This window comes from Ostrea edulis, chromosome 10 (assembly GCF_947568905.1).
Source record: "Ostrea edulis chromosome 10, xbOstEdul1.1, whole genome shotgun sequence".
NCBI lineage: Eukaryota > Metazoa > Mollusca > Bivalvia > Ostreida > Ostreidae > Ostrea > Ostrea edulis.
In genome coordinates this window covers 7055129-7074444 of record NC_079173.1, presented here as the reverse complement: position 1 = coordinate 7074444, position 19316 = coordinate 7055129, and the positions used below count along the sequence as shown (strand labels likewise).

At 35.6% G+C, this 19316-nt stretch overlaps 1 protein-coding gene across 1 annotated transcript in view; it reads right to left on the bottom strand.

Moving 5' to 3' along the window:
- LOC125666668 (receptor-type tyrosine-protein phosphatase N2-like) overlaps window positions 1-19316 on the bottom strand; it is a 132152-nt gene that overhangs the window by 46863 nt on the left and 65973 nt on the right. The window contains exon 10 of the mRNA XM_056151776.1: window positions 4896-4966. Coding sequence (XP_056007751.1) covers window positions 4896-4966 — 71 coding nt within the window. The remainder of the gene's footprint in view (window positions 1-4895; window positions 4967-19316) is intronic.

The following is a 19316-nucleotide window of genomic DNA, read 5'->3' as shown; positions in this document are numbered from 1 at the left end:
ACTTTACCATTAGGGCTGAAACAATTCACCAAAATATCGATACTGTTCAATATAAACCCTTGATTCAATGTCCAATTAATTGCATCGATTTTCGGTTTGATACGATTATTACAAACGCATTCAGTAAAATACATCAGGCTCAGCCTGTACTTATCATTTTTACCTGAATGAGGGACAAAATAGCGTCAAATAATGTTCAGACTGCATGTTGTTTACCTTGAGTCTTATGAAAATAATAAAAATAATAATGAACTACACTATACAGAGCCAACATGCATCTTACCATTTGGCAATTTGGAAACATTTTGCTTTTAAAATTATGAATGTGAATCTCGGTAATTAAAATTTTTCTTCAATGTTATTATTCGTTTCTTCTGTTATTGTAATGAAAGTATTAGATCGTGGCATAAGTATTATAATAATGCATATGTATATATCGTATCGTGAAGGGGGCGTATCGTTTCAGCCTTATTCACCATCCTTTGTCCGTTTCTCTCAAGATGTTTTACATTGATAAATATAACACAGGAGACTTGAGTTCCAACCACTCAAAAAGGGTGGTTTTTTTCTTTGTTAGGCATCTGAATGAATGAATTATAAGAAGTTAATCAACAAAAACATGGCTGGACCAGGAATCAGACCACGCACCCCTACAGTATATAGTCAGACGCTCTTCATTAACTGAGATTGTTTCAGACCAATATCCAGGTCTATCTGCCACCCCAATACTATCCCAATGCTTTGTCAAATGTTAACTCACATCATCTCTAATATCTCTGCTAAATCAGGACTCCACATCCTGCCAGACAAGTGCTGTCTTGGTAACACATGAACAGGTTCAACATTTGTGAACTATATACTGTTCTTATAGTGTGCAGTATTCATACAATGTTTTCATTCATTCGTTACAATGTAAGAAGGAACTTAACAAAGTGAGGCAATACAAGCTGAGTAGGCTGGGCGAGTAGTCAAGACTCACTGCATAGGTGTCAGAACCGGAGATGTGATTTCAAACTGTCGCCATAGCAACACCAACTGAAGGTGGACAACCTCCATGGTGGATTGGGGATTCCAAGCAATGTTCAATGTTTTTAACACATCAGAAATTTCTGCAGAGAAACACATTCCATGCTGTGATTACTGGGCCCAATAAGACTGCAGGCATTGTACGATAAAAGGATCAGGGTTAAAAGCTTCAGAGAAGTTGGTTATATTGTATGTGTAACAAATTCACACTTATTCACGTTAATAATGCAGATGGCTCCATTCAAAGATTCCATCATCAACTGTCAGAGTGTTAATTTCTTGCATGTATTCAAATACAGGAGACATGTCAGATAAATTACAGTGACATCACAAAAGTCATATCCTACCCCGAGTTACTACAGGTCCACAATATCGGTTATAATTCATAATTACAGTGACATCACAAAAGTCATATCCTACCCCGAGTTACTACAGGTCCACAATATCGGTTATAATTTGTGATGCATTATAGATCTGTAATCAGTCCCTTGTGGAACCCCTGCTTCAAACTCATCCATAAATCAATGAAAAAGGCAATTTTTTCAATAGTTTTTTCATTAGGAAAATCAAGAAATTAGGAACCATGAAAATAGTATTATACACCTGATATTAATTGATAATGGAACTAAGGTTTCAAGACACACAATATATAATAAGTCTTTTCAATAATCTGTGGAATGGGATCTTAGAGGATATACAATGGTTCAAGGATTATTTGCAAATAGCATGTGAATATTAAAATTGATTGGCAAGAAAACTAGAATCAACCAAAGATGATTGCCTCAAATACATCTGAAAATATTTAATCTTTTGATCCCCGTATAATCAGTATATGCATCAGGACACATTGATGTGTATATCATGAATAGAATATAGCAAGGAGATTGATGGGGTGGGTGGGGGGTGGGTGGGGGGGGGGGACGACAAAACCAGTATGGACAACAATTACCAATTCATGTGAAATTTTCGACTAAGATAATCTATAATTTTTACCTTTTTATTTTACCTTTAAAATCATGAATGTAGCCCTAATACACATTATTTTCAGTAATTTTAGTAATCTGACATCAAACTGAAGCCTTTTTAAGTCTTATAACCATCTATTCTTTTTCTTTTTAACCAAAAGGATCATGTTTAGTTCAGGAATTTGCATTCAAAAGAAAAGAAGAACATTGTAAATCAGTGTCTAATAATTTGGGAGACATCTTGCAAAAATATTGTTTCACATTTCTAACATTGCCTTGATAATTTTGGCTTAAATAAGTACCATACAATCCGAGCCTATTTGTCAATATAAAGAGAAGAGAAAGAAGGATAGAATAAAATTCTTTTTAAACATCCTTTTTCTTTTTTGATTCTAAGTGGTTTTGACTTCAAACAGAGTCATACGAGTATGTACCTAATGCATGCTATTAGATCGAATAGAATGTAGCAATTATGCAGTCAACGTTATCCTAACGGATAAATATTCTTTCTTTAGTTTACGTGAAAAGACTATATTCATAATAATTATAATCAAGAACTCACTGATGTTTATTATGGCGTTTCTTTCCAGTCTAAGAGATAATTCAATCGTCAGATTTCCTTCTACGGTTTCAATAATTACTTGATTTAATTAATATCGCATTCTGCTGCAGGTTTTCATCAAAGTCCGTGCTTCTTTATTAACATGTAATCTAATTTCAAGACCAAGTCAAAAACAGAATAGAGCTACCTTTAGTAATTTTATCCCTATGAGAACAAAGACCCATATTTAAACAGAGCAGTATTGAATTTCATTTCAGGAGCAAAATGTATTCTATTCCTAATAAAAAAATTCCTCTACTAATCTCAATCAAAATACCAATCACCAAAAAAACTAAAAACCATGGAAATTCTGAAAATACAATACCATCAACGTGATCAATCGTTGCCTATTAATATGATACCTTTATAATATTTTTCAAGAACTCCCGATTCGCAGCCATGAAAAGCAAGTGCGTTAACCTCTACACAACTTCTGTATCAAATATGAGCTTCCTATGTCTAAATCTATATTACTTAATTAATTCATCTAAACAGAAACTGTTCTAATTTTGACCTCTCACTAGTGGCTTTGGTTCAGGGTCATACAATTATGAACATCGCAGGTCATAAACAGCCTTTGTGCCACGTTTAGTCAAATATGTTTGTAGTGAAGTGCAGGTGACAAAAGTTTTTGATTTATAACAGCTAGGGCTCAAAACTAACTTCTCAGTCTGCCAGTGAAGCCGGACGGATTAAGACAACATTTCTATCAGTCCGCAAAGAAATTCAGTAACCTTTGCCATTGGATTTTGGATTTTAAAATCATTTCAAACATTTCACAAAGAGATTTTTTAAAATTTTGAAATAGTGAGTGAATGAATATTGTTTTACATCCCTCTCGATAACATTTCACTCATATGGAGATGTACGTCACCATGCACTGCCGGTGAAGGGCTACAAAATTTAGGCCTATGCTTGGTGCCTATGTCCATTGAGCAGGGAGGGATCTTTATCATGCCACACCTGCTGTGACACGGGACCTCAGTTTTTGCAGTCTCATCCGTAGGACCGCCCCATTTAGTCGCCTCTTATGACAAGCAAGGGGGTACCGAGGACCTATTCTAACCTGGATCCCCACAGGATAATTCTTTAAATAGATCCGAATGTGCAGATTCGGACTGATAGGTAAACAAATCATTATGTCCACTGTGATTTCTATCAGTGACATACGGACTGACGGACATATGTTAGTTTTGAGCCTTGCGTTATAAACATAATTTGTTAAATCCAAAAAGTTCATGATATGTTTTAAAACTACAGGGGATGATAAGCGGGTTTGTTGTTAATGATTGATTGATTGATTGCATCTTGCTTAACGTCTCTCTAGAGAATTTTTCACTCATATGGAGACGTCACCAAGACCGGTAAAGGGCTTCAAATTTAGGCCTATGCTCGGCGCTTACAGACATTGAGCAGTGAGAGTTCTTTAGCGTGCCACACCTACTGTGACACGGGTCATCCGTTTTTAAGGTCATCTCCGAGGACCCATGACATTCACACCTGATGCCGAGTGTTTGGCGATGGAACTGTCGATCACTACCTGTTTTAACGACTTAGGTCTGTCATGGGCGGGATTCGAACCCCGGCCTTCCACACGTGTTTACTGTATGAGCTTCTAATCTCCCAATTACTACGTTGTATAGTCATTTAAGAAATATTTCTATACGTTTTTTCTAATATGGCCTTCACTTTGGATAAATGACCTTGGTCCATTTTGCTTTGCCGTAAGAATTTCAACCTTGAAGTCAAGTATAAGCAACATGTTCATAAATAAATTTTACTGCTAAATAAAAAAATTAATAAGAAGAACTTTTAAATATTTGTAGTACTACAGTGCACAGACCAATATTTGTTCTTCTACCCCATAAAGAAGTCAAAAATATTAAAAAGTTTATGACACGTTAGACAACTGTCTGCATAGGCATGCCATGGATAGCAATAGGTCATGTATATTATCATGGCAAAGTTCTCAGCTGCCATGTTTTGCTGACTTAATTTGGATACAACTGTTTCTGACTGTTTAACCCCCAAAAAACAACAACGACCTTCCATTAATTCTGGTCCAGGCACCAAAAACAATCCAAATTGTACTGACATACACATCTACTGACAACTCACCAGAGACAAAGTATGAACATATTATTCTGGTCCAGGCACCAAAACAATCATATCATCATAGACATGCACAGCTATTGACAGCTGACCAAGACACCAAGTATGACCAGAGTCTATGTTAAATAAACAGACACAACACATGAATCACACACACACACACATATATACACAGAGACAAAAATACTTACATCATGATCGCCCATTCCAACATCTTCAATCTGTATACCCATTTCCTGTTTCACCTCATCCTTTACAGACTCTGTAAACAATAAATAAAAAACCAAATCAAAACATTCAAGATTATTCAAGAGGAGGTCTACACTTAAGGAGGTAATCTACATCGTCATAATGGCCGACTTCCTTTAAAAACATGGATGAAAAAATCAGTATCAGCAATACTTGACTTTTCCTTTTCAATTTAAACACCTACCCTGGTAGCACAGTAGGTTAGCATACCCACTGTTGCCCTGTAGGTTGCAGGTTCGAGTCCAGCGGGGTTTTTAAATTTTTTTAGATTACCTTCTACTACAACTGTATTTTTTGACAAAATAAAGTAAATTTGAAAATTTTCAACTTCAAAATATTGTTGTATAATATATGTTAATATCCTCCACTTTTCATCTACATCAAATTTCTCTGGTGTAGCATATCTCCTTAAATTAGAATGGTTCTTTCAACACATTCATCCTATAAAAGGGCTACAAATCTCTTGCTGCCACTGTCCTCCAGTTCAAGTTCGTGTTATAGGCTAACTTAATTACAATCTCTTTTTAACCTGTCTGGCAGTACATCAATGCTGGAAATTTCTAAACCTTATTATTGCTGGCAGTGACAATATTTCTATCAAGTTACTAGAGCAGAGAAATTGTAAAAATCTTTTAACGTGGAGATTACAAAAGCACAATGGTAAAGTAACAACTACAGTGGTAGACTAAGAGGGAGGCAGCCCCCCCCCCCCCTCCTTTTTGCCACAAATTTAGAAATAATGTGACTAAAACTCCAGATTGGGCACCCATAATGGCTGAGTATTTTTTTTTTTTATTACTGATTTTCACTTGTGCCCCCCCCCCCCCTTTCCAGAAATCCTGGATCTGCCACTCTGCACTATACCAAATCTTAAAGTATAACAGGTCAGTGTGGTATATACTGAATTACTCCTACTGATTCAGGTATTAAATACAAGCTGTACTCAGCTGTAAAAATGGTTATTTAAATTATGCAGGGGGGGGGGTGGTGTAAAAAATTTACACTATTTACGCAATCACATAAGTGCGTAAATTTCCCACACACGTATAATTATAAATATTTATATTACATTCAGTTACCATGTATCCCCCCCCCCCCCCCCCCCCCCACACACACAAACGTGTAACATTGGGCGTGGAAAAACATGTACTTAATCCCCAGCATAAATATATAACCACTTTTACAGAAAAAGTGCCTATAAATGATTCTTGAATGGAGTGAGGGGTTCTGTATACGTAAGTTTTCAGTCAAATTGAATTTGATACGTTGTAGAACACATCGTTTAATCATTCCCAAAGTGCTCAGCATTAAAGCGAAAAGCTTGTCATGTCTTGCCAATTATAATATAAAATTTGTTATCAGTCTATATTTGAGAAATTCAAAACTGCAATACTTTTTTTTAACATCGAACCATTGAAATCTGATTAGCTGATGAAGAGAAATTTGTGTTATCTACAGAGGGCATATATGACAAAAAAGAAACAGAAGTATTTTCCACCAGAGACATCATTTACCAGGTATATCCAAAGTATTGATAAAACTTGTACTAGAAGAAAATAAGTGCAGTTTGTGTGATGTCAGTGTCTTGGGAGAATGTGATGCAGTGTGTATGGAGTTACTGCTTTCAGGTGTCAACCCCGGCATGACAAGCTTTCCCTTGTCGAACATAAACCTTCTGAAGAATGTTTATTACAAATCAATTTCATCACAGCACTTTCCATCTGGCCTCTTCTATTTCATCTCTCTCTCTCTCTCTCTCTCTCTCTCTCTCTCTCTCTCTCTCTCTTTCTCTAAGATCATAAATATGCAAGTGAGGGAAACTTTTGTTTTCTACCCCTCCCATCTTCCTTGAAATTGGGTAAAACATTGAACACGTTTTTCTTAATTACTTGTATGGTCTGGATAGAGCCAGAAATTCCCCAGAAGCTGAGAGTCATTGAAGGATGGAGTTTCCATACAGCTGAAATGATTGAAATATGCATGGAAATGCTGTCCATATTTTTACCATTTATAGTTTGACTGATTCTCCATAAGAAAAAATTCAAAAGCTCGTTGTTGGGTTTGCCAAGGGATGGACCTACTGAGAATTAATTGTTTGCTTTGATCACAACCACATGAACGTGGTACAGATTTATAGCAATACTTCAAAAGAGAATTCAAAAGTATCAAATGCGAAATGCACTACAAATCGTGCTTGACCCAAAATAGTTCTATATTAATTCTGTTGAATATAACAATGAGCTGGGCTTGCCTTTGTTAATAGAAGCAACAAGTGCACCTGATCATTTCTTTGACTGTTTCTATCATTATGAAGGTAACAGCACGAAACATTCATACACGTGCTGACTACATTTTCACGAAAGGCCAAGGTCAAGTTAAATTGTCCCCATGCATTGAACTTGACCAAACTTGAAGGCACAGTGTTTCACAAACACATCTTGTTTCTATCAAAAAAAATTTGTAAACAATTCTTCAAAGTCAAATTGAATATTATATAAAACGAGTTTGTGTTTTCTGGATAATTTTCACACAATTCAAAAATCTCTGCCTGCACTGTAAAAAAAAAAATCAATTTACAATCAAGTTACTTCCCTTTAGTAATTTGACATAAGGATACTCGGACGAAGGAAAGGCATTCACAATTTTGTTATCTGTGAAAATGGTGCGGTTGCTGTTTTGAACTGTGCTATGATTAGAATTCATTTCCAGAGACCCCGAAGTTTAGGAAACTTTGGTTGAAAAGAGACGACACTAAACTAAGCATCATGGCAGTTTGAAAAAGATCAGTCTGCTACTAATATTAATTCAAAAAGTTCCTACTGATATAGAATAAAAAGATTTTATTCCATATAAGTGGAGAGAAATAACTATATTAAAAGCAGGCTTGTTTTATTGTGGGAGGGAGGCGGTTTTCACAGCTTAGCATTTTAACTCGGGGATGACCAGCCCCTAAAGTTACTGGTCCTCTACCTCATTAACCTGCCTTTCTGGTGACTCAAGATAAAATGCAACATATATAACTTTCAATATTAAAAGATATTTATAAAGATACAAGTTTCAATAATTGATTTTGATTTATTCTGAATTATTAGTCCCGTGGGGATCCGAGTTAAAATCAGTCCTCAGTATCCCTGGCGACTAAATGGGGCAGTTCTTCAGGATGAGATGTACTGCTAAAACTGAGGCCCCATGTCACAGCAGGTGTGGCACAATAAAGATCCCTCCCTGCTCAAAGGCCATAAGCATCGAATATAAAGCCTAAATTTTGCAGCCCTTCACCTGCAATGGTGACATCTCCATATGAGTGAAAGATTCTGTAGAGGGACGTTAATCCGACTATTCAATCAATCAATCTGAAATGTTAGACAGGCATATCAATCAGAGTTCTCATAAGAGAAATCAGCGTCATTATGCATCCTCGCTTTCTCTTTAAAAAATTTACATCATTAACATCAGACTCTTCATCTCAAACATCATCGAGTACAAGATGAGTATCTGTAATGGGATGTAAGCCCACGGCTTGAGGCTAACTTTTTATGTCACCAGTCCAGCCGGACTGATCTGGGGCATAATTTCAATCAGTCCACAGAAAAATTTATCAGTTCAACAGAGTTTTCCAGAAATAATTAAACATGTTTCGTTAATGTTATTAAAATGAAATTTAACTCAATATGCTTCAGACAATATTGTAACACTTAATTAAATGTGGGATTTATATTTACGAATCAGATTCGTCTGATATCTACAGATCGAAGCATGCCAAATGTGTGTATAAAATTTCATAAGTATATTTTCCAAAATGATGCTTTAGAAAATTAACCAGTTCCATCAGACTGACTAAAACAAAAGTTGGTCAGTCCGCCAGACTTTGCCAGACTTTTAACCAGTCACAGACTGACGGGCATATGCTAATTTCAAGCCCTGTAAGCCTCCTAACTCATTCGTAAATTTTACAAAGTTTTCTATTAAATAATTAAGTCATTTCTATTCAGATTAAAGTTTCATTTTTAACCTCATGGTCTATAAAGGGTTTTTCTTTAACAACATGAGTTTTACCCTGAGCACAACGGACGTGCTTCTATGTTTAACTCTATCTTCCGATCACTTCTCAATCTTGGGTCAATGAGCAGGCAGGCAATAAGTTTAAACACTGGAGGGGCAGTCAAAAAAGAAATTGGAGTAAATTCTTGACAAACAATAATAATAAAAAATTATTTTGGATACCCCACCCTCCCCCCAGTAGGTTGATGCTTCAATAAATGCATTCATTTTATCACTTGAAACTTACATTTCAACTACTTTTCAATACTACTATAAAAAAGGGGAAATAAGCAGCCATTTAATCAAACTTTTCATATTCAAAATACATGTAGTCAGCATTTAGAAAATGCTATGTTCGTTATAATGATCTAGTCTGCCAATACAACCATTTTCCTTGGGTCAAATGCTCTCTGATATGTTGATTGTTAGGCCATTCTCAGCACACTGATTTTTAGTACGGAATATTCCGTTTACCAGATCAAAACATAGGGCTCACGGCGGGTGTGACCTGTTGAGAGGGGATGCTTACTCCTCCTAGGCACCTGATCCCACCTCTGGTATATCCAGGGGTCCGTGTTTGCCCAACTCTCTATTTTGTATTGCTTATAGGAGTTATGAGATTGATCACTGTTCTTTATCTTCACCTTACATCTGGCCTTACATTGTGCAAGATATGATCTGGACACGATTCAACTATATATATCATAGCCACATCCAGATGGAGGCTACAGTGACGTTTTTTGGGGTCACGACACACCTTTCTTCCCAAGATGCATCAGCTAACCAGATTTGAGAGTCCTTCTAAGGAAAACCTGGACATGAAAAAGCTAACAGACAGTCAGATGGATGGAAAATACCCAAACTATAATACAGCCCATCAAAGACTGCAGGCACATCAAAATTTCTACCCAAATTGTAACCTTAAGGTGGGTCTTTACTTATGATTTCCTATTTTTACAGAAGTGCATGTTTCCCGAAAAGATTAAATAATGCACACATGTATATATATGACTTTAATATCATGGAAACAAAATCTTGGGATCCATTTCTCCCCTTGTGATTTGGACACCATATAAAATATATCATGACCTTGTTATCAGGATCCACATAAAACATATGTATATTAATGTTCAGATGACTCAACACGATGGCTTGAAGGGAGAACATAAAAAACCTCGAGAGGACAGCTCTCCTACTTGGTGCGAGTTAATAAAACACACACCCAGAAGGAAATTTCCCTTCATTTAGCAGACAGATTGGTCCTAATTATGCTCTTAGATACACATTTCCATGTTCTTTGAGGGGCACCTCCGAGCATGATTTGTGACTAGTTATGATGAATGTCTAACAATAGAGTTTGTAAGACTTTAAAGATAACACTCTGTTCCATTAAGATGGCTGTCTGGTTATTATAGACATCAAAAGAAGCAGGGGAAAATCTATGTAATGACTTTCTGCTTTCATCAAAGACCAAGAGGAGGAAAGCTTAATCAGGACGAGTTCCACCCCTTAATGAAAATGCTTTCCCAGTTAAAAGTATAGACTTTATTCCTAATATATTACTTTCTACCACATTCAAACAGCAGTAAATCTACTTTCGCATCATACTCAGTAAGCAATATAGCAGGATTTGTCGACTATTCAAGATTTATCTTCAATCAAATCTCCAGGGACTCACATTTGGTATTTTCAAATGGTAGCAAAATATCACATAACTTTATCTTCCTGGCTATAAAATGATGGATGACATATTTTGTTATTTTTTCCTGAAGATTCTACAGAGAGTATACTTGGGCTTTTACTGAGCCATATATTAAAGCCCACATCGTAAATCATACCGGCCGAGTCATCTAACTCAATTGTGACATCACTTCTGCTTTAGAATTAACACACAATTGTGACATCACTTCTGCTTAATTAACACACAATTAACTCAATGGTTGTGATGTCACAGCTGTTTACAAATGATACAGGATAGAAACACTTTATCTTCTACCAAAATGAAAACAAAAAAAATGTGTCTAGAATTACAAGTGCATAGAATTCGAAAAATATTTACTGAAAATGTCATTAAGTGAATATCGGTAAAGTATGCCTGCCCTGGATTATGGCGTAGAAGTGTACCTCACAAGCCTGGGGCGCGTTTTACAAAATAACTTACGACTTACTACCAACTTTACGTACTGGAGTTTTCCAGTTTTTTGTAAGATCATTCACTCCAAATGCAAAATATTTTTTTTTTTAATTGTTGAAAATTAAGCCTCAGAATAGTTTTACTTCGTTCACTCAAAGTAATAACAGTGTAATACAATTTAAGACTTGCGACTTTGTCCTAAGTTGTTTTGTAAAATGGGCCCCTGGTCCACTTTAATATATACAATGATCTTGGGCAGGCATATATTTCCCAATATTCAGTCAAAAACATGTCCTCAGCAAACCGACCGACATCACCAGTGTATCCTTAAGATGGACTCCAGAGGACATCCAAAAATCACCTTTGAAGCCGAGACGAAGATGGGCCTAACTTGGAGGTAGTTAGAGAAGGCAAAAGTCAGTGAGCAGTGGAGGAAACTAGTCCTTGCCTAATCATGTGCCTCCGGGCGCAACAAGGACTAGGTAAGGTAGGTAGGATCTCCGGCATTTCCCGATATTCAGTGAGTAATATACTATATAACATGCTTGTTGCAACAAATTCATTTCTGCTGAGCCTATACCCCCATACACAACAATTCACACAAACCTTACCAGACTTTGAGACAAAATTAATCCGCTTGTAAACCTAACAATGAGTTGGAGTACGTGTACATTTCAATTGAACTGGAATAAAATTCCAGCAGTAATATGCCTTAATTTACGACCAGAATTTTTGCTAATTCCGCCCAAGCAAAACTCCCGGGTGCACCCACAATTCTGCACAGTTGAATTTTTGTCCATATATCTTGATTCAATACAGAGATAATTCAAAATGTTGACCCAAAAACTTTGAATCCAGCAGTAATATAGGCCAACCGTTTATTGTGAATTAAGGCTGCAATCTTTTAGATTCAAAATTCAAAATTGTCCCTTAATATTTAGTCATTATTGTGGTGACTTATTTTCAGTCGTACTTTACAATGGGTCCCGGGTCTGTAATTATTTTTATCCTCATGTCTTTTGCCCTTGTGTCTTTTGTTTTTCTCGAGCAATCTTATGTTGACATGATGAATGTATACATCTAACATAACATATAAATTGAAAAAATTGAATTCTATAAGTGGGACAAAATTGAGAAGCATGAATATTTTCAAATTATATTCAATATATGCATACATACAGTTGCTACCAATGTCAGTTGAAGTCACCCACCAATCACCTTAGGGTAACACATTTAAAGGAGTGCCCCATCAACTATGCTTGACAAGATAATCTTAAATGGGAATTAAATCAAGTTTTATTTCCTTATAATTATCAAAAATCATGCATGTGGTAATTTTTAAAGAAACCACCTTTTTTTTTTTTTTTATCTCAGACCTAAGAATCTTTTGTGAATTAGTATCCAACATGTTTCTAATCCTAACAATTAAAGATATACCAGAAATACAATAACATATAAGTACACCATTGGTTTGTACTGATCATTCATTTAAATCAGAATTACATTATACTATAGATCCAGCTCACATGCTGCAACACCATTGTTTCTCATCACCTCCAAAACTGAAACCTAGCTAAAATGAAGTAAATTGAAAATCTAACTATAGGAGTACAGGAGATGTCTTTTATTAATGCTCTATGCGATCCTGTCGGTTCATTTCTCCGCACTTTCGTTATTCATTAGCTGTGTAGTCTGCAGTCCAATACAAGCCCTGACTCACCATCACCGTGTAATCGCCACGTTATTAGAGACAAATATATTGGCAGAGTTGTCATTTAGACAACACGAGGACAATTTTGACAAGAATTTTTTTTTTTTTGTCTCTGTGAAATTTTCTAGAGCTCATTTTCTCTCCATATAGCTTTGGGGCCCTGTGGCAGAAATAATGACTCCAAAGAACAACATACCGCTCACAGAGAATAAAATAGATGGTAGAAAACACACAGGAAGTGGCCATGGAGGGAATCTTTCCGAACTCCCACTTGTCGTGGATGACAGGAAGTGCCTGTAGCCCTGCAATTATCTTGGCAAATTTGACTGAATGCACAAAACAAGTGATAAAATAACTTCTCATTAGTGAATACATGATTGTATGCAGCCCAATATGAGCTTAGACTGTCACTGCTAGCTTCAAAGTTTTATAATTAATCTCACTACACAAGATTTCTCAGGGAAAAAAATTAATTTTAAAAATGGAGATAAATTAATGAGATAAGGTGGCAAATCGGCAGAGGGATCCCGTTTTTCACTGTCCCAGTTTCCTGCAGGAAAGAAGAATGAGTGTCAGCAATATATATGTATTGTGTCATTATTTTCACTCAGAAAACACAGTTTTCATTTCTAATTTGTCTTGAAATTCGTTATCTGATATCATGCAGACAAAGAAGATCAAATTTGCTTTTATAACACTCATTAAGCCAAATGGTAAGACTCGTAATGTTGCAGACCCTCATGTTCAATTTCAGGTACGCGATTAATCATATATCAAAAATGCTTAAGGATGGACTCTTTAAGATCAATTCTAGGTAATAAAAGTAAAAAAAAAAATATTGGGTTGGATTTAATTTCAGTCTTTACAAAAAAAAACTCATCCATATTCTTTCTAGTTGATGACTTTAGGCCAAAGAAATGCAATAAGTTGTTTTTCACACACCGCATGCAGTATGTCTTTAGTATGTTGATAGAGAATAGATTTCTTACTATGATGTTAGTCGCATGATATATGCATGCATATATCTATAAATTCATTATTAATTTTTGTAATTGTAATATCAGGTCTTAATCAAATTGGGGCTAATTGTTTAATACTTTCTAATATTTTTTTCTTGCAACAATAAAACATGTCTCTGGTGCACGATATTAAAAATCCAAGGGAATGTATAGCCTCTGTTTCTCAAACAAGTACTTGGTTGACAAACACAGCAATTTCCAAGAATCAAATTGTCTGACATTTTCCGTTGCTGAAGTAAAACCACATATATCTATCATATGCTGCACATTAATTGCATAATTGTTAACGTCCAATACCGTAAAATTGACCTTTTCTTCATATCTAAAGGCATACTTAGAATGAGGGTTTTACACTATGATTTAGATAACACATCAATGCATGTAACTACCAATCAATACTATACTAATCAATAAATAGTTTTCCTGAGGAATATGATCATTCCAGAGTGCGATAGTACCCTGTTCTCTGTGGGGGAAAAAACATGGTTACACAAATATTAGTCTAATACTTATCAAGGGAATGCAAATCTCCTATTCTGATGTACATCATAGTCCCCATTTTGTCAAGCAACCCCATTATAAATACAATGATAGGCCTGAATTTTTCTATCAGCGGCCCCTTATAAATACAATGATAGCTAGGCCTGAATTTTCTATCAGCGGCCCCTAATAAATACAATGATATGAGTCTGAATTTTTTGTGCGATCAGTAACCCCTTAAACATACAATGATAGGCCTGAATTTTTCTATCAGCGGCCCCTAATAAATACAATGATAGGCCTGAATTTTTCTATCAGCGGCCCCTTATAAATACAATAATAGGCCTGAATTTTTCTATCAGCGGCCCCTTATAAATACAATGATAGGCCTGAATTTTTCGATCAGCGGCCCCTAATAAATACAATGATATGAGCCTGAATTTTTTGTGTGATCAGCAACCCCTAAAACATACAATGATAGGCCTGAATTTTTCAATCAGCGACCCCTAATAAATATACAACGATATGGGACCGAGTTTTTTAAATCAGCACCTGCTTTGTGGTGACATTCAGCTTTCAACATCAATAAGAGACCCTGTTCCCTTTATAACAGATTTTAGAGTCATGCAGCAGTAAATGGGGTAAATTCGTCTATAATTGAAAGCCATATATCATTAAAACAAGAACCCATTGTCTGGCTTTTTGAAAGCTTTGATGTATATGGACTTGCAATGACTAATATTCTGCTGTCTCACATCATTTTAAGGACAATCTTCTTTCTTAAGAATTTAGAAGAAATTCGTTTTTTATCTATTGAGATTTGATTTTAAAGGATTTATTTCATGCAATCAAATGACTTCTTAAGGATGAGAGTCAGTTGTTATTATAATGCAAGTATGGGTGTCAGATAGCATTCAAATATTGCCGAATATTCTATAATATGGCTTGTCAATACAATATACAAATATTAATAAATTCAGAAAGTGTCAAATGAGCACAGACTACATTTTGATAACAAGAGGCTGATGGGCCACATCGCTCACCTGAGGCCCATATCTAAAGATTTTCCATATATATCTTTGCATGTAAAACTTTGGTCTCTATTGTGGCCCCATCCTACCCCTGGGGGCCACAATTTTAACAAACTTGAATTAGCACTATGTCAGGAAGCTTTCATGTAAATGTAAACTTCTTTGGCCCAATGGTTCTTGAGAAGAAGATTTTTTTCTAAAGATTTTCCCTATCAGGAAGCTTTAATGTAGATTTCTATTTTCTCTATACAATGTATATTCACATGTAAAACTTTGATCCCCTATTCTTACCCCATCTTAACCCCAGGGACCATGATTTGAACAAACTTGAACCTGCACTATGTCAGGAAGCTTTCATGCAAATTTGTACTTTTGTTTTTAGACTGATGGCGATGTTTCCAAGATGTTTGTTATAAGACTAATGGAGGATCAATGTTTCCGAGATGTTTGTTTTTAGACTGATGGAGATTCAATGTTTCCGAGATGTTTGTTTTTTATATTAGACTAATGGAGGATCAATGTTTCCGAGATGTTTGTTTTTAGACTGATGGAGGATCAATGTTTCCGAGATGTTTTTTTTTTTTATATTAGACTGATGGAGGATCAATGTTTCCAAGATGTTTGTTTTTAGACTGATGGAGGATCAATGTTGCTGAGATGTTTGTTTTTAGGCTGATCCAGGAGTTAATGTTGCAGGATTTAATAATTATATCGCTGGGATATTTGTTCTTATAGACTGATGGAGGATTTAATGTCACCGAGATGTTTGTTTTTGGAATATGGTTTAATTGATTGATTGTATATTGTTTAACGTCCCTCTCGAGAATATTTCACTCATATGGAGACGTCACCACTGCCGGTGAAGGGTTGCAAAATTTAGGCCTATGCTCAGCTCTTATGGCCTTTGAGCAGGGAGGGATCTTTATTGTGCCACACCTGCTGTGACACAGGACCTCAGTTTTTGCAGTCTCATCCGAAGGACCACCCCATTTAGTCGCCTCTTACGACAAGCAAAGGGGTACTGAGGACCTATTCTAACCCAGATCCCCACGGGATTGAATATGGTTTAACGATTTAGGATTTAATGAAGGAAAGCAAAAGAGAGCAAACTCGCATACCCCACACTTCAACATTGCTTGACAATGCCTCACATAAGGCCAGTTTTTATTTCTTGGTTTACAGATTCGCCGACCCTAACCTCTGGGGAATCAAAAAAAAATAAAGTGCAAATTTCTACATTTTTTTTTATTCCACCAATTCTACCCAACATGTCAAACTGAAAATAATAATAAATTGCATTTTCAATTTTACGAAAAGAAAATCGTGAAATGCAAACCTATTGATTGGTATTTGGTAATAACTATTCGTTTTGCAAAATACCTTTATTCCGTATTTTTAAATAACCATGTAAACAGATATGGCCACGATGACAGTAACGATACCTATATCGTTCTTGTCGACGAAACAGGTGCCAGATGGCATTTCATCATGGAAAAAAAGAAATTGATAGAAATAAATATTTCTTCTACAATTGGCGGTATTCTTGCTGCTAACATAACACAAAATGCAGTGCTATTTGGGTGTTTAAAGATGAGAGGAAGGTACTGTTGTTAGCGACTTTACTAGATAGGATGTTCTATCGTTAAAATTGATAATGTCCTACAGACCCGGTTTGAGTGTGGTGAAGGCCTGTACCAAGACACAGTTAGATTTTTAACATAGAACAAGACAGATTGGCTCCAAATTATAATTTCAAAAGGGGAATAACTCCCTGAAAAATTATTGAATCAGAATTTTCTGGGAATATGCACATCTACACAGTGTGTCCTTATTAACTACAAAGTTCACAAAATTCTGTTGAGCGTTCTCAGAGGAGTGGCACTGACAAGAACAGAACAGACATTATACAGTACATTATACCCTCTGCAACTTCATTGTGTGGGGTATAATAATATCGCTGGGATGTTTCTTATCTTAGACTGATGGAAGATTCAATGTCACTGAGATGTTTGTTTTTGGACTGACGGAGGATTTAATGTCACTGAGATGTTTGTTTTTGGACTGACGGAGGATTTAATGTCACTGAGATGCTTGTTTTTGGACTGACGGAGGATTTAATGTCACTGAGATGCTTGTTTTGGACTGACGGAGCATTTAATGTCACCGAGATGCTTGTTTTTGAAATGGTTTAATGTGCTCAGAGATCATTCAAAATACAATCCCTGTAACTCCTTAATATATATATATCCTTGCAATAACAGTTACAGCGTTAATTTAAATTTAAAACATCGTAAAATCAATAGTTAAAAATTTGAAATACTCATGATAATGACGATGAAATTATATCATTAGACTCCACGAATGATGTGGAGCTGTTACCCTTAATAAGACATTTAATTCTATCATCAACTGTTGTGACTGCAATACTCAAAGACACCTTATCATCGACACCTGCTGCGATGCACCTTAGAAAAATCTGTGTCAATGTTATGTTTATACAGATTTAAGGCCGCTACAGTTTCATTTTTTTTTTTTAAATGTGCTGATGCCCAGGGTACATTACACCTCTCTATCTAGAAATCCTTTAAACAAGTCAGTACATGTACACCATCATAAATTCATAGCACCTATAATTAACAAACTTGCCTGTGAGTTATCAAATAATTGACATTAAATGTTCTCATAATGTGAAAACCCAATAGCTTTATGCATATCATGATGTCTATAGAGGAAATGTGTCTCAGCCAAAAAAAAAACGTATTGAAATTTTCATGAATTCAGATTTTCCCATTATTTTCTCATAAATACATGGAGTCAAATGAGTGAGTCTAAATGATTTATGCAATATCATTTCTGCATAACGATTTTCTCCTTTCCCATGATTTAATTTATTTATAGTTATCTAATAAAAAAATACAGGATTTACCATTGGATGTATTTCATTCAGAAAACCGAAGATCCAACGAAATTTATTCCCTCCACCAAGGGGGATAGTATGATTTCTGTCCTTCTTATGTGCATTGCATGCATCTGGACATAAATTCTATTCCTGATTTTTAAAACCTTTACCAACAAAAATATGACCAATGAAACTTTAACATCAACTTTTAGCTTCCATTCCTTATATAAGTATATATAATAGTATATAGAACAGAATTCTTTAATTTAAATTCAAGCATGAAATCATTAACTACTGGTTGCAGTAGCTCGGTAGTAGAGTATTCGTTTTGTAACCGGGAGGTCATGAGTTTGAGCCCTGCTTGTGCTGTGGCCGCGTCAGACCTAAGACATCTAAAAGTGAGAATCACGGGTCTTTCGGACATGACCTTAAAAACATAGGTCCCATGTCGCAACAGGTATTGGCATGTTAAAGAATCTTCACTGCTACAGCCCTGAGCGCTAACCATAGGTTTAAATTTGTGGTACAGCTGGTGATGTCTCAATGTGAGTGAAAAATTCTCAACAGGACAAACTACACCAAAGTGCCATAAATGAATTAACTCTCGTATTTTACACTATATATTTGATTGATTGATTGTATCTTGCTTAACGTCTCGCTCGAGAATCTTGGTGACGTCTCCATATGAGTGAAAAATTCCCGAGAGAGACGTTAAGCATGATACAATAAATCAATCAATAAACTGATTTTAAAACTTTTACCAACAATTGCAAAAATATGACCAATGAAACTTTAACATCAACTTTTAGCATCCATTTCCTTATATAATCCTTTCTTAGAATGGAACAAAAACCTTCCGGTCGAGTATGGTGTTCTTACAGTCAATAATCTGTGCAAGGTTGTTTAGGGGGAAAGAAAGACACCATAATCACAAACTGCAGATATTATTAATGGTGTAAAAGTTACTATAAAATGAATCTTGATAAGTTTATGAAAATGATTCAAAAAGGCAATTGTTTTCAATGAATTATATTAATAGCAAAATAAG